Raw genomic sequence first — 14,998 nt, 5'->3', positions numbered from 1 at the left:
CAGACTTGGCCCTATCTTGGATCTCCTCATACCTAACCGACCGAACTTTCAGCGTCTCCCATTCTCACACCACTTCCTCAGCTCGCCCCCTATCTGTCGGTGTACCTCAAGGCTCAGTTCTTGGACCCCTGCTGTTCTCCATCTATACCTTCGGCTTGGGACAGCTCATAGAGTCCCACGGCTTCCAGTATCATCTCTATGCCGATGACACACAGATCTACCTCTCTGGACCTGACATTACCTCTCTACTAACCAAAATACCACAATGTCTGTCTGCTATTTCATCCTTCTTCTCTGCACGATTCCTAAAACTTAACATGGACAAAACAGAGTTTATTGTCTTTCCTCCTCCTCACTCACCTCCTCCAACAAGCCTTTCCATCAAACTTGATGGTTGCTCACTCACCCCAGTCTCACAAGCTCGTTGCCTTGGAGTAACCCTCGACTCTGCTCTATCCTTCAAGCCACACATCCAAGCCCTCTTAAACTCATGCCGATTACAACTCAAAAATATCTCCCGGATCCGTGCTTTCCTTAACCAAGAATCTTCAAAAACATTAGTGCATGCCCTCATCATCTCCCGCCTCGACTACTGCAACCTCCTGCTCTCTGGCCTCCCTTCCAACACTCTTGCACCCCTCCAATCTATCCTAAACTCTGCAGCCCGCTTAATCCACCTCTCCCCTCGCTACTCCCCAGCCTCGCCACTCTGCCAATCCCTTCACTGGCTTCCCATCGCCCAACGACTCCAGTTCAAAACATTAACCATGACATACAAAGCCATGCACAACCTGTCTCCTCCCTACATCTGTGACCTAGTCTCCCAGTACCTACCTGCACGCAACCTTAGATCCTCACAAGATCTCCTTCTCTGCTCCTCTCTTATTTCCTCTTCCCACAATCGTGTACAAGATTTCTCCCGTGCATCCCCCATACTCTGGAACGCTCTACCTCAGCACATCAGACTCTCCACTACCGTGGAAAGCTTCAAGAGGAACCTCAAGACCCACCTCTTCCAACAAGCCTACAACCTACAATAGCCCTCAGCCCAGTAGACCACTGCGCAACCAGCTCTGTCCTCACCTATTGTACCATCACCCATTCCCTGTAGACTGTGAGCCCTCGCGGGCAGGGTCCTCTCTCCTCCTATACCAGTCTGTCTTGTACTGTTAATGATTGTTGTACGTATACCCTCTTTCACTTGTAAAGCGCCATGGAATAAATGGCGCTATAATAATAAATAATAATAATAATAATAATAATAATAAGCTGTTACTTGATCTTAGCTCGGCTTTTCCACCAAACCGCCATGGTGCACGGAGTGAATCTCCCAGTTGTATCTTGACAAACATGGGACTGTCTTGTCATCAACAGTCTAACCGTACCAGCAGCACCGTTTCTGGTGCTGTTAACAGCAATTTTATTGAATCATTTCATAATTATTTTAGACCATCCTTTGCAAGGCCACAAGAAACAAGAAGTCTGACACATAGTCAACGGCTGGAAAGGATGATACAGGAGTATCTCCAAATGAACATCGATGCCATGACTTTGCAACTGGAGCCTTGCTCATTTTGGGCTTCAAATCTTGAAAAATCGCCTGAGCTCTCCACTTACGCCTTGGAGATCATGTCATGTCCAGCTGCCAGCGTTATCGCAGAACGTGTCTTCAATGCTGCTGGGTGTGTGCTGACAGATAAGCGCACGCGTCTGTCCAGTGACAATGACGACAGACTAACGTTCATCAAGATGAACAAGTCATGGATCCGCAAGGACTTTACTACCCCGGTGTCATCCTGTGGAGAGTAAAGGCTTGTGGATTTAGAATGTGCTTGATGCAAATGTACCTGTCAAGTTTACAACTGGGGCACAAGTGCTGCCACTAAAGGGGTGTCTGTGTGGCCCAATCTTTGGAAAAAAAGGGTGACTCCGCTTGGAGTAACCCTTGCTTGCAGTGTTCCTAAAAATGATCCAAGATGAACAGATCTGGGATCAGCAAAGACTTTGCTACATACCATGGTGCCATCCTGGTGACAGTTAAGGATGGCGTATTTTTGAATGTGCTTGATGCAAATCTACGTGTGAAGTGTACAACTGGGGCACAAGTGCTGCCACTAAAGGGGTGTCTGTGTGGCCCAATCTTTGGAAAAAAAAAAGGGTGACTCCGCTTGGAGTAACCCTTGCTTTCAGTGTTTCTAAAAATGATCCAAGATGAACAGATCTGGGATCAGCAAAGACTTTGCTACCTACCCCGGTGCCATCCTGGGGACAGTTAAGGATGGCGTATTTTTTAATGTGCTTGATGCAAATCTACCTGTGAAGTGTACAACTGGGGCACAAGTGCTGCCACTGAAGGGGTGTCTGTGTGGCCCAATTTTTTGAAAAAAGGGAGACTCCGCTTGGAGTCCCCTTGCGGTGTTTTGCATGATTTTAGAAGGGCATGCCATGCGTATATCTGTGTCTCGTCCTCTTTTTCCTCGTCAAGCTATTTTGTTTTCGCATGAGAATTTGTTCTTGTCACTTTCCCATGTGTTTGTGTTGTCTTGTGAGTCGTTTGTCACCTTTTGCACACCTTTGAGGGTGTTTTCTAGGTGTTTTTATGTGTTTGTGATTGTCTCCCATTGTTTCCTATGGGGTTTGAGTGGTTCGTCGAACGGTTCACCGAACTGAACTCGAATGCGGCCTCCGTTCTGCGAACCGAACTCGAGCCGAACCGCGACCGGTTCGCTCATCTCTAGTCTTAATAACAAGTTGTCTGATGAAGGCCACCTGGCCGAAACGTCACATGTTGCTTTAAGACTTATGGAATAAATTCTTCATTTGTATCACCATTTGAGAGTGCCTTGTTTCTAATTCTCTGGACATATGGTGTGGAAACCTACGAGTGCACCTCAACATCTCCTACACTGTGGCTGTGCTTTATCCTGCTATAAACATTCAATTTCAGACTGCCACAGCGGCAGAATAGTAATAAAAAATTCCCGAATTACAGCATGCTAGGGGAGAGAAGGTTTCACCAGTTTTGGTTTCGTTAGCAGATACTTTTGTTCAATTGGAAGAGAATATGCCGCTATCAGAGAGCCCTCTAAAGCTATTCCCACACAGTGCATTACACAGTCACTTACTGGCACAAAATTTGTGTGGAAAAAAATGACAGGAGTGTCCCTTAGGGATGGCATTAAGAGGTGGTTTTATCAAAGAACTTAAAAAGTGTTGTTCAAAGTAAGGAAAAAAAATTGCTCTCCCCCCGTACAGGAAATGGCATTGTCCATGGCTTGTGCCTGATATTGCATCTTAGTCATTCACTAATATGGAGAAAACACCAAATGTACCACACTGAATTTCTGATTTCCCAATGTTCAAGGATCATTATTGCTTAAGCTGAGGGTTCTGCTGATAATCTAAAGGCCCTGTCACACACACAGATAAATCTGCGGCAGATCTGTGGTTGCAGTGAAATTGTGGACAATCAGTGCCAGGTTTGTGGCTGTGTACAAATGGAACAATATGTCCATGATTTCACTGCAACCACAGATCTGCCAAAGATTTATCTCTGTTTGAGACGGGGCCTTAAGGTGCATGGTGACCTATTGACTGCTCCCTGATGGCAGAATCTAACAGGCCCAATTTTTTGTTTGCATGGGGATAAGGAGCTGTCAAAAGTGTCCTGCAGCTGATTGTCTTCTCCTACTAAATAAATATGCACATTAGACAGAAAGCACATTGAAAGTGAATTGTTTTTACATGTATAGCTATTATACTGGTAAAAGATTATCTACCTGCCCCTGAGGAATTTCATCTTTCTTATCTCTGTCCATCATTGGTATGGGCGAAATACCAAGCCTTTTCATTTCATCACCCTTTAAAATAGAAATCAATGTACTCGATCAATAATCACATACAAACCGGTAGATTATTTAATTTCCTCCGATGTGCACCAACCTAAGAAATTGCAGCAGCTGAGAACTATATAAAAACCAAACCACACTAAGGCGGGCTTTGCACACTACGACATCGCAGGTGCGATGTCGGTCGGGTCAAATCGAAAGTGACGCACATCCGGCGTCGCAGTCGATATCGTAGTGTGCAAAACCTTTTTGATACGATCGCAAAAGCGTCGTTATCGTATCATCGATGTAGGGTCCGACATTTACACAATGCCGGTGCACGACAGGTACGATGTTGTTTCTCGTTCCTGCGGCCGCACACATCGCTGTGTATGAAGCCGCAGGAGCGAGGAACATCTCCTACCTGCGTCCTGGCTGCTATACGGAAGGAAGGAGGTGGGCGGGATGTTTACATTCTGCTCATCTCCGCCCGTCCGCTGCTATTGGCCGCCTGCTGTGTGGAAGGAGGCGGGTCGCCGGCCAGAGTGACGTCACACGGCAGGTGAGTGCATGTGAAGCTGCCGTAGCGATATTGGTCGCTATGGCAGCAATCACAAGATATCGCTGCTGCGACGGGGGCGGGGACTATCGCGCTCGACATCGCAGCATTGGCTTGCGATGTCACAGCGTGCAAAGTATCCCTCAGACTATATATGGGGGGAAAATTGCTGCAATGTGTATACAACACTTCATTTCGGCTTTCCAGCCGTAAAAAGGCAAACAAAAAAAAAATTATATCTTAAAGTATTTTGACATAAGTTCGGAGTGTGGTCTTTCTATAGTGGATTAGAGACTTGCTGAATACAAAGGATAAGATCATTTCTACTTCCTAGGATCAAAACCTTCATCACACAACTTGTATATTAATGACTCCATTGACTAGGACTAAGCTCTATGATGTACTGTCTATATATAATAATAGTAAAAATACTTAATAAGATTAACAAACTGTTAAAAGGAAAAAGCTCTGATCTTTGCATGTAAATTGGTTTATTTATTTTCCCCCGTTTACCCATGTATTCGCCGCCCCTAATTTTTCCATCTGTATCTCCATTGCTTTCCAGTTCATACCCTACCCTACATTTGGAAAACCAATAAAAATTATTTGAATGAAAGATCATTTCTACTTAGAGGCTCACACACTATCAGTGCAGAACTATGGTCATCCACTGTTACTCCATCTCTTCTGTAAGTCTCTATATACACCAATTTTCAAGTGACCTTGCATTCATTTCCAAAAACATACCTCTGCCCAGAATTCAGCATATATATCATCAGCAATCATTCTGGTTACAGGCCAAAATTTTGTTACAGAACAAAGATCACATGCAGTCATCATTAAGCCTATTAAACGATCCCTGAAACAAAGCACAAGTTCGAAATATAGCTTACCAATACAAAATATAACATGTATAAATGTAGATCTAGTGTATCTAGTGTATCTTCTAGTAACAGCGCTTTTTAGTAATTTCTATTTAAAATGTTTGATTAGGCAAGTTCTGTATATTGAATATACGTTTAAAGACTCTTTCACATCGTCCGTGCAATTGGTTCCGATGTCGGATTGCAATGCACAGACTGGCTGTGGTTCTCCCGACCTGAGCATGATAGCTGCATAGAAATATATAAAGCTGTCAAACTCCAGTCGAAAGAGCCACATCCAGTCCGTACATGATCCAGGATCGGACCGATGTGCACAAGCATTTTCACGGAGCCCTTATGTCCCAAAGTAGATTCCAGTGTTGCAAAGTATTTATAATAATGTGGACTGACCCCTACAGATATCTGGTAGAAAAATTGAAGTGTTGCCCCACAATTACAGTACATTTCTCTTTTAGATCACACAAAACTTTCAGTCAGAATAACTTGAAAAACAAATGCTCCATTGATAACAATGCTACTAACTTGTTGCATCTCCTTGTAAATTTTTGAATCTCCTCCTTAGAGCGTTTATGAAATTATAACCAATAATGCCTATTGATATTCAGAAGTCATATACAAGCATTAATTCTGATAAAGAGAAAACAGACCCCTATGGAGATTACAGATTACAAATGACATATCTTCATTGAAAATTACATACACAATTTTTAAAAAAATATATATTTGAAATGTAAGACTCTGGTTGAAGAGAACTTGGAGACATACGTAACATCACCAATCTATACTGTTCGTACAGGTCAATGTAAGGTGAGCTCTTTATGAAGGCTTTGCAGAGATTACAACAATAGGTGAATCATAAATGGTAAATTTACCACACATCAACTTCATTAATGAGTTACTGCGGAGAAAGTGAAAATAAAGTGCTGTGTGCTTGGTATATTAAATCAGTGTAATGACTATATAATACCCTAATGGGTCAAACAGCAGAATTCAATATAAATTGAGTAAACTTCCCACATGGAAATATTATATCCCTATACAAAATATTGCTGAAAATAAAGTGCTCTATATCCTAATCGGCCCCAAAAAATATAAAAAAAATCAGATCTCAAAATGATTTTTCAGCAAAATTAATCAGGATGAAAATTCTACCATAAGTTAAGGATTTATTACCCTATGTTGAGAGCCAGTTGACTTATGATCTTTGTTGGAAAGATTACATTAGTACATGCATGTTTAGAACCACAAAAGATTTAGGACATCGATAAAGGAATTACCTACGGTATTTTACTTACAATTCACCACATGGTGGCAGGCTTGATTATGGAAATTAAGCAGCATATAAAGATGTTATTATAATTCTATGTCTATTCAAGATTGAACAGTAAAGACCCTGTCACACGCAGCGACGTATCTAACGATATATCTCCGGGGTCACGGATTCTGTGACGCTCATCCGGCATCGTTACCAACATTGTTGCATGTGACACCAACGACCGGCCGTTAACGATGGAAAATACTCATCAAATCGTCCATCGTTGACACGTCGTTCGTTTTAAAAAAATCGTTGATTGTAGAGAACGCAGGTTGTTCGTCGTTCCCGAGGCAGCACACATTGCTACGTGCGACACCCCAGGAACGACGAACTGCAACTTACCTGCGGCTGCTGGCAATGAGGAAGGAAAGAGGTGGGCGGGATGTTACGGCCACTCATCTCCGCCCCTCCGCTTCTATTGGGCGGCCGCTTAGTGACGCTGCTGTGACGCCGCACGAACCGCCCCCTTAGATAGGAGGCGGTTCGCCGGCCACCGCGACGTCGCTAGGCAGTTAAGTCCGTGTGACGGCTCCTAACTATTTTGTGCACCACGGGCAGTGATTTTCCCGTGACACACACTACGGGGGCGGGTACGCTCGCTAGCGATATCGCTGCGTGTGACGGGGTTTTTAGGCTGCTTTCACAATGCATTTTTACCTACGTTCACTGTCCCGTCGGGGCATCCCTCTAAACCCCCCTCCCCCCGCAAAACGGGTTTTGGACGCATACGCCAACGGGGCCATTGACTATAATGGAACAGACGGAGTCAGCATGTGCGCTGTCTTGCACCATTTTCAGGCATATATACGTTTTGTGCAGGCGGATGCCGAACAAGCGGTCACCTGCAGAAAACATTTATGTCCGAAAATGGTGTAAGACAGAGCACACGCTGACTCAGTCTGTTCCAATATAGTCAATGGCCCCATTGGCGTATGCGTCTGAAACCCGCTTTCTGGGAAGGGGAGGAGATTTGGACGAATGCCCCGACGGGATCAGTGAACGTAGGTAAAAATGCAATGTGAAAGCTGCCTTATCGAAATTGCACAATTCAAAATGATTGGCCAAGGAAATCACATTATAATAGGCTTCCGTGAGACCTGTATCTGCAATGCAAGGAATTCCCGCTTACTCACACTTACCGCCTGACATGCATTTCGCACCTAGTTTCTTCAGAGTGGTTTTTCAGCAATATTTTGTATAGGAGTATAATTTTTCCATCAGAAAAAATACTCCATAACCACGTGGAAGTTGGCTCTCATTTTTTAAGTCAGCATAGAAGGTTAATTAACCTTTAACTTGTGATACAATTCTCAGGATAAAAAAGAAAAAAAAAAAAGTATTGAATAACCATTTTATTTATTTAACCATTGAATTCTGCTGTTTGTACCATTAGGGTAATTATATAGTCATTATACTATATTTAATATACCAAGCATAGAGCACTTTATTTTCACTTTCTAAGTAGTATCTAAACGGTACATGCCCATGATCAGGACATGCTTCGTCCTAATCTGAGGGGCTGCAAGTCTCCTCCACAGGAGACCGCAGCTGGTTGTGCCCATGATCTCGGCTTGGGCAGTGGAGGTCTCTCTTCTGTTCTTCCGGCAGAGAACGCTTGTGGCTCCACAGCAATAAGTTGACATGCTTGCGGCTCAGAAAGCTGCACCGTGGGTCAGTTTACGCTGCGTGCAGTACATGGGCATCTAGAAATCCCATCCACTGTAATTGTACTGTACATCACAGTCTATTGTATGCAGCTAAAACATGCTGCGTCCAAAATACTATGAACCCTGATCGTGGGCACGGAGCCTAATGAACCTAATGTGTGGTAAATTTGCCATTTTAGGATTGACCTATTGGTGTAATGTCTGCAATACCTTCATAAAGTACTGACATAACAAGGACCTGTACTAACAGTGTAGATTAGTTGAAGGCAACTTGTAGACACAGACAGGTAACATCAACAGTGTCACATTTCAAAAATATTTTTCAAAAATGCTGTGTATGTAATTTTCAATTATGTAATGTTGTGTATGTAATTTTCTGTTTTCTCAATCAGATTTAGCGTTTATGTATTATGTCCAGTGTTGGAAGTTTATAGCATACCGATTCTTTTTGGCTGGGCTGTAGAAATACCCCATATGCTTAACCTTCGTCCGGCTGAATAGGTACAATTGTAACTATTCCCTTTTTAAATTGCAATAATTTTTTTTTTTCGAAAAGCCGTAGAGGGCTGAAATTTCGTGACATTTCAGCAGTTTTGGTCCAGAATATATTGGCCAAATTTCAATAAAATATCTCCACCCCCTTCCGAGATAAGGGGTCGAGAAATTTTGGCAAAATTATGCAGCCTGACAAAGGTTAAGGATCCTGGTAGTCTGTTTATATGCGACAACCAACACTGGATACTCATAGTGGACTTTGAGAAAATCTAAAGAACACCAGGGTGTACATTAGCAAATGTATATTAGAAATATCTACACACAAGCTTTTTTTTTTTTAAAAAATAAATAATAAAAATTAGTCTTGAAAATTAAAATGAAAAATATTTTTAACAGTTGTAGAACACAAAACCTTATCTGTGGTTCCTGACACTAGGCCCATTTTCGGTGTCCTTATCTAAATATTGCGTTTTGAACTTAGAGATAACTGCGTCATTTAATACATGTCATTTTATTACCTGTGCACTTGGTTGTTAAAGTTTAGGGCCCCTGTTTGATGAAGCTCTTCCAGATGTTTTCTGTTTCCAAAGTACAGTGCAAGGTCTGTGGCAATAATGGCTTTACGGATTATCTCTAAAACTTGCTCATACTCGTTGGAACTCAAGTTAGAGAAGATATTGTGCCCTTCCAGCTATGTGAAACAATAAAACATAGATAAAAAGCACAATGTCCTATGTTTTCCATTGATACAATCAAATTAAAAATACGATTTATTACTCTCTAGCACTTATCTATAAATATAACTAAAAGTATGAGAGATGGTATTCTATCATATTAGAAATGAAAATAATACTTAAAATTTCATATATGGAGAGCATGATCTATGCTATATACATCAAACTTCCATCAAGATGGGGGTGCATGACTTTACATTAGTACCATGAATTAAAAGGGTTGTCAGGGACTAGGTCATCAATATTTGATTGTGGCGTGCAACACAAAGTAGCACCGCCCATTAGCTGTCCCAATGCCAGCCAAAAGTGCTCAGATGCGGAGCTGCACAGTCCTGCTTCATGAACTGCCTAGTGGCTGTAGACAGGTACTTCAAAATCGGGGATAGCAACTGGCAGTACCCGGTGGCAGCCAGTATACAGTTGATCGAACAATGTGGTGCAGCTACAGATCAGAGCGCTTCTGGCACCCAAAATAGCTGATCAGTGGGGGTGCCAGGTGTCGCACCCCCACTGATAGGCCATCAATGTAAAAGTATAAGAAAAAAAAAAACTAAGCAATTAACGGTGTCTTTACTAAATTTTTACACCTTTTTACAGAAACCCCATCACTTATAATACTTTTTGTTCTGTGTATTGAGCATAATTTTTTATTTATTTATTTATTTTTTTAATAGTCTGATGACAGTAGTTTTTGGCTTATTAATTTTTTCTGTGCAAAAGTGATTATTTTTATACCATTGCTCCTACCCTTCCATTACATAGAAGTGTAAGACCTATATGTAGTGTTCATAGTAATGGTTTCTTTGTATTTCTTTGTATTTGCCATGCTATTCATGAGAACAATTTCATGCAAATAAGAATGTGTTAACTGCAGTATGCAACAATAGGCACATCAATTGATATACAGTTTGTCTCCAGTTCCTTTAGGACAGACCTTTGGCTTAGCTCAGAGTTGGAGGCAAGGCCTGATCTATGCCTCAGCCCCGCTCTCACAGCTGGGAGCTATGTATCCCGCAGTGCAATGATAAGCAGTGCAGTGATAAGCGAGTGCCCCACATCCCTGCACTCTGCTGGCCACGCCTGTCTTAAATGGTATCTATGTTGCTGACCACTCCCCTTTTGATGTCGCCCACGCCTTCTCTCAATGCTGGACACACACAGTCCTCGGATACCTTCCTTGTCCCCTCTTGCTGCTCTCTCGATGCTGGCCACGCCCTCTTTGCCTGCCCCTTCTACCCAGGATCCTCACATGTAACTAGCTCATCTCCACAGTGTCCACTTCAAAAATGTCTGTTCTGCAACTGAGGTAATGTAAGCCAGTAGCAGCAGGGAGAGGGCAGTGTGAGTGCATGAGGGGAGAGTCCAGCACTTATGTCTTCTCAGGTCCCCCCTAGGCCTACAAAAGAAGAAGCAGACACACAGGGGACTCAGAGAAAGCAACCAGAGGAGCCCTCATGCTCTGCTGCTGCATTGCTGCCAGCTTGGGCCCTAATCGTCTTCCATTGCTGCCAGCCTGTGCACGCAGGGCCAGTATGTATGCTCCACAGACCACCAGGGCCAATTAGTATGCTCCACAGGCCCCCAGGGCCAGTATGTATGCTCCACAGGCCCCAGGGCCAGTATGTATGCTCCACAGGCCCCCAGGGCCAGTATGTATGCTCCACAGGCCATCAGGGCCAGTATGTATGCTCCACAGGCCATCAGGGCCAGTATGTATGCGCCACAGGCCATCAGGGCCAGTATGGATGCTCCACAGGCCACCAGGGCCAGTATGTATGCTCCACAGGCCACCAGGGCCAGTATGTATGCTCCACAGGCCACAAGGTCCAGTATGTATGCTCCACAGGCCACCAGGGCCAGTATGTATGGTCCACAGGCCACCAGGGCCAGTATGTATGCTCCACAGGCCACCAGGGCCAGTATGTATGCCCCACAGGCCACCACAGTCAGTATGTATGCTCCACAGGCCACCAGGGCCAGTATGTATGCCCCACAGGCCACCACTGTCAGTATTTATGCTCCACAGGCCCCAGTAATGTGTATTCTCCCTACTGACCCCAGTAATGTGTATGCCCCCCACTGACCCCAGTAATGTCCATACCACATACTGACCTCCATATTTTCATTGAATCTTTGTATTGTTTAACTTACTGTTTGTTTATGAAGGGATAGTGTGACGCCCTGGACTAGCCAGGTAGTCACAAATAGCGCCCCGCACAACACCAGTCCCTCACTAGGTAACACCAGCCAAACCATAAACCCTAGTCACCTCCCGCAGAGCTTGATGAACACACCAGGGGGCGGAGCCTGAAGCAGGAAACACAGTTAAGTTTGAGTGGAGTTTGAGTTGAGTAAGTTTGGAGTCAGTTTTCGGAGGGAGTAAGGAGTGAAGGAGTCTGACAGGTGGCGGGGTTTGAGCCCGGGCACCTTTGGCTAGGAGGCAGACGGTGGCCTTGCCTGCAGGAGCCGGGAAGACGGCTCGGTGGAACCGTGGTGGACCGGGACAGGGTAGTGGCCCGCTGGTACCGACCCTGGGAACCGAAACGGAAACCGAATCGGAAACCGAAGCACACAGGGGGGTACTCAGACCCTGAAAACGAGGTCCAGAAGCCACTGGACTGAGTTAATCAACTGATTGCGGTCTGGACCTTAGGTCCTTTCCCACCCAAATCCTGACTGAAGACAACAGCCCACCGACAGGGATAGAAAGCCACCGCACAGGCAGAGAGATCCCACTGGCCAGCGTCTGCGGGCAAACTGGCTCCCCCGACATATACAAGGCCGGGGAGTGGACTCCCGTTGCTGAAGCACAGTCAGTCTACACATATACTACATGGTGCAGGAGAAAGGCAAAGACCACCAAACCGGGTGGGGGACCAGATGCAGCCGGCTGCGGGCACCGACCACCGTCAACTTTGTTAACCAGAGACTTGTGTGTGTCAATAACTGTGAGTACAACAGTGCCATCCGACCGCGAACCGCCCTGCACCGCCCGGCTACTCTCCCCAACGGGTCCCGGGAACATCATCCCTGCCCACGGAGGGGTTAACATCTGGCTGCATAACCATCTCCCCCGGGTGCCCCGTAACTGCAGCGGTGGTGTCTCACCTTCACCACATCCCGTGGGTGGCGTCACAAACTCAAACACGGCTCTGGCCGTACACCTACCTACCCCCTAAGTAGTGCCAGCACCCTTTCAGACCGAAGTGACCCCGGGTCCGGAGGCGTTCGAGCCACCCACCAAGCCCGCAGCCGAGCACGGGGCGGTACAATAGTATATATACACTATACAAAGTATTGGGTAGAACTGAGTTAATTATTAGTCCGGCTCTCTAAAACCATCCCAATTTCTCATGAGGCCCTATGGGAAAATGAATTGCCCAACCCTGTTCTAGGAGGATACTTCCCTTCAAGATTGTATCAATGTTATAACATTACTAATTGGTTGTATTTTCAAGTTAAATTTTCCCAAAACATATTTTCCCAGAATCCAATGTTCTTTTCATCAATCTTTTGATCAAGACAAGGAGCAGTTATCGCTGAAAAGAAGACCTGTTACAAAGGAATAGAATCATAAGAAAAATGGCAAATATCCCAAACATGATGGAGAAAGCAGGGGGCCTAAGATTTCACCTCTATTTGAAGATTTATTTCACAACACTTCATTGGGGAGGTGAGATAAAACTATTCAATTGGATTTGTGTGCAGTAAATTTTGCTGCAGACATTTCTTTGAAGAGGTTATTGGCATATTCAAATTGATGTGATAGTTAAGGGTGCTTTACACGCTGCGACATCTCTAGCGATTGCTAGCGATGTCGTGCGCGATAGCACCCGCCCCCGTCGTTCGTGCGCCATTTGCTGATTGCTGCCATAGCAAACAGTATTGCTACGGCAGCGTCACACGCACATACCTTTTCAGCGGTGTCGCTGTGACCGCCGAACAATCCCTCCTACAAGGGGGAGGTGCGTTCGGCGTCATAGCGACGTCACTGCGGCGTCACTAAGCGGCCGCCCAATAGTAGAAGAGGGGCGGAGATGAGCGGCCGGAACATGCCGCCCACCTCCTTCCTCATTGCCGGTGGACGCAGGTAAGGAGATGTTCGTCGTTCCTGCGGTGTCACACATAGCGATGTGTGATGCCGCAGGAACGACGAACAACCTCGCTACTGACCAGACAACGATTTTTGGTAAATGAACGACGTGTCACAGACCAATGATTTTTGCCTCTTTTGCGATCGTTTAAGGTCACTCATAGGCGTTACATGCTGCGATGTCGCTAACGACGCCGGATGTGCGTCACAAACACCGTGACCTCGACAATATATCGTTAGCGATATCGCAGCGTGTAAATAGCTCTTTAGCGAGGAAGAGGAATAGAGAACAATCCTAAAAGTCCGTATTGGCCCTTTAACAAGATTTGCAACATAACAATAAAAAGCCAAACCAGACACTCCATTTGCTAACTGAGAGGTCTCTATCAGGAAGTCTAAGGGGTAACTTGTTCTCCTAGTCCGAGGGAGGCAAGCCTGTGTAAGAAGACTTATAAGCCATGCAATGCTCCTCTAGGAAATTAAAAAAGCAAATATTCACTCTAGGGAGGAAGAGTTCTAAAACTCTATTGCCACAAAATCTGAATGGAACTTGCAGAAATACATGTGAATGCCACATTAACAACCCTATTCACATGAACAAGATGGATGTGGAATAAGGAAAATTTCTGCAACAAAATTTTCCTCATTGTGAATCAATTCACAAGAAAACTATTATCAAAGCAGCAGCCACCACTTTTTTAGTCCAATCAGCTTGATAGCTGGGAGGTACTTGCATTGCACAATGAAATATAAAGCATGTGTCAGAATAGGACTCTACAAAGATATAGTCCTGTTAAACATCATGTTAAATGGTTATTTCAGGACCTAATGGTACACAAGGCTGCTAACACTCACAATCACTGCTTTTTAAGGAAGTCAAATTAATGTAATGTAATGTAATGTAATGTTGCTACTTTTACCTGGCTCCCCAGAGGATATTTTCACTGTTCTTACCTGCAGAATAGACACCGTTTGGGAGAAGTGGTGTTGCTCCATTGTTGAGGTGGAATATAGTGCTGCCAAGGGATGATCAAATTTTTGTAAGTAGCTGTTTGTATACCCCCGGTGATCTAGGTCATGACATAGGCAAGCTATCAAGAGCCCTTTTCTCTAGAACAAAAGGGAATCATATAAAATACAATTATTGTACAACAGATTCATTTTGACATCATTTAGTTGTAAATAAATTATGAATTATATTTGTTTACTCTTGTGAGGAAAAAAAACTATATAAATTGTTTCTCAGATTTTTAGGCACTTAAATTAGAAATCATTAAAATTTTAGAATCCTAACCAAGTTATCTGATGATTGCTATAGAGCATCATCAATTACAACCATATTAATACCTTAACCAAAGCATTTAAACACCAATTTCCCAAAATTTAGGTTTTTGAAAAGCCAAGTTAAAATAGACATTAACCCC

At 44.1% G+C, this 14,998-nt stretch overlaps 1 protein-coding gene across 10 annotated transcripts in view; it reads right to left on the bottom strand.

Annotated features, from left to right (window-relative positions):
• PDE10A (phosphodiesterase 10A) overlaps nucleotides 1-14,998 on the bottom strand; it is a 699,109-nt gene that overhangs the window by 84,580 nt on the left and 599,531 nt on the right. For 9 of the 10 annotated variants that reach the window (XM_075339766.1, XM_075339763.1, XM_075339765.1 and 6 more), the window contains 4 exons: nucleotides 14,529-14,684; nucleotides 9,266-9,438; nucleotides 5,134-5,245; nucleotides 3,780-3,860 (listed from right to left, as the gene is read on the bottom strand). In XM_075339766.1, the coding sequence (XP_075195881.1) occupies nucleotides 3,780-3,860; nucleotides 5,134-5,245; nucleotides 9,266-9,438; nucleotides 14,529-14,684 (522 nt within the window). The remainder of the gene's footprint in view (nucleotides 1-3,779; nucleotides 3,861-5,133; nucleotides 5,246-9,265; nucleotides 9,439-14,528; nucleotides 14,685-14,998) is intronic. The other variant, XM_075339773.1, reaches the window with a different exon arrangement.

The sequence above is a fragment of the Anomaloglossus baeobatrachus genome, chromosome 3 (assembly GCF_048569485.1).
Source record: "Anomaloglossus baeobatrachus isolate aAnoBae1 chromosome 3, aAnoBae1.hap1, whole genome shotgun sequence".
NCBI classification, from domain to species: domain Eukaryota; kingdom Metazoa; phylum Chordata; class Amphibia; order Anura; family Aromobatidae; genus Anomaloglossus; species Anomaloglossus baeobatrachus.
This window is presented reverse-complemented; position numbering and strand designations above follow the sequence as displayed.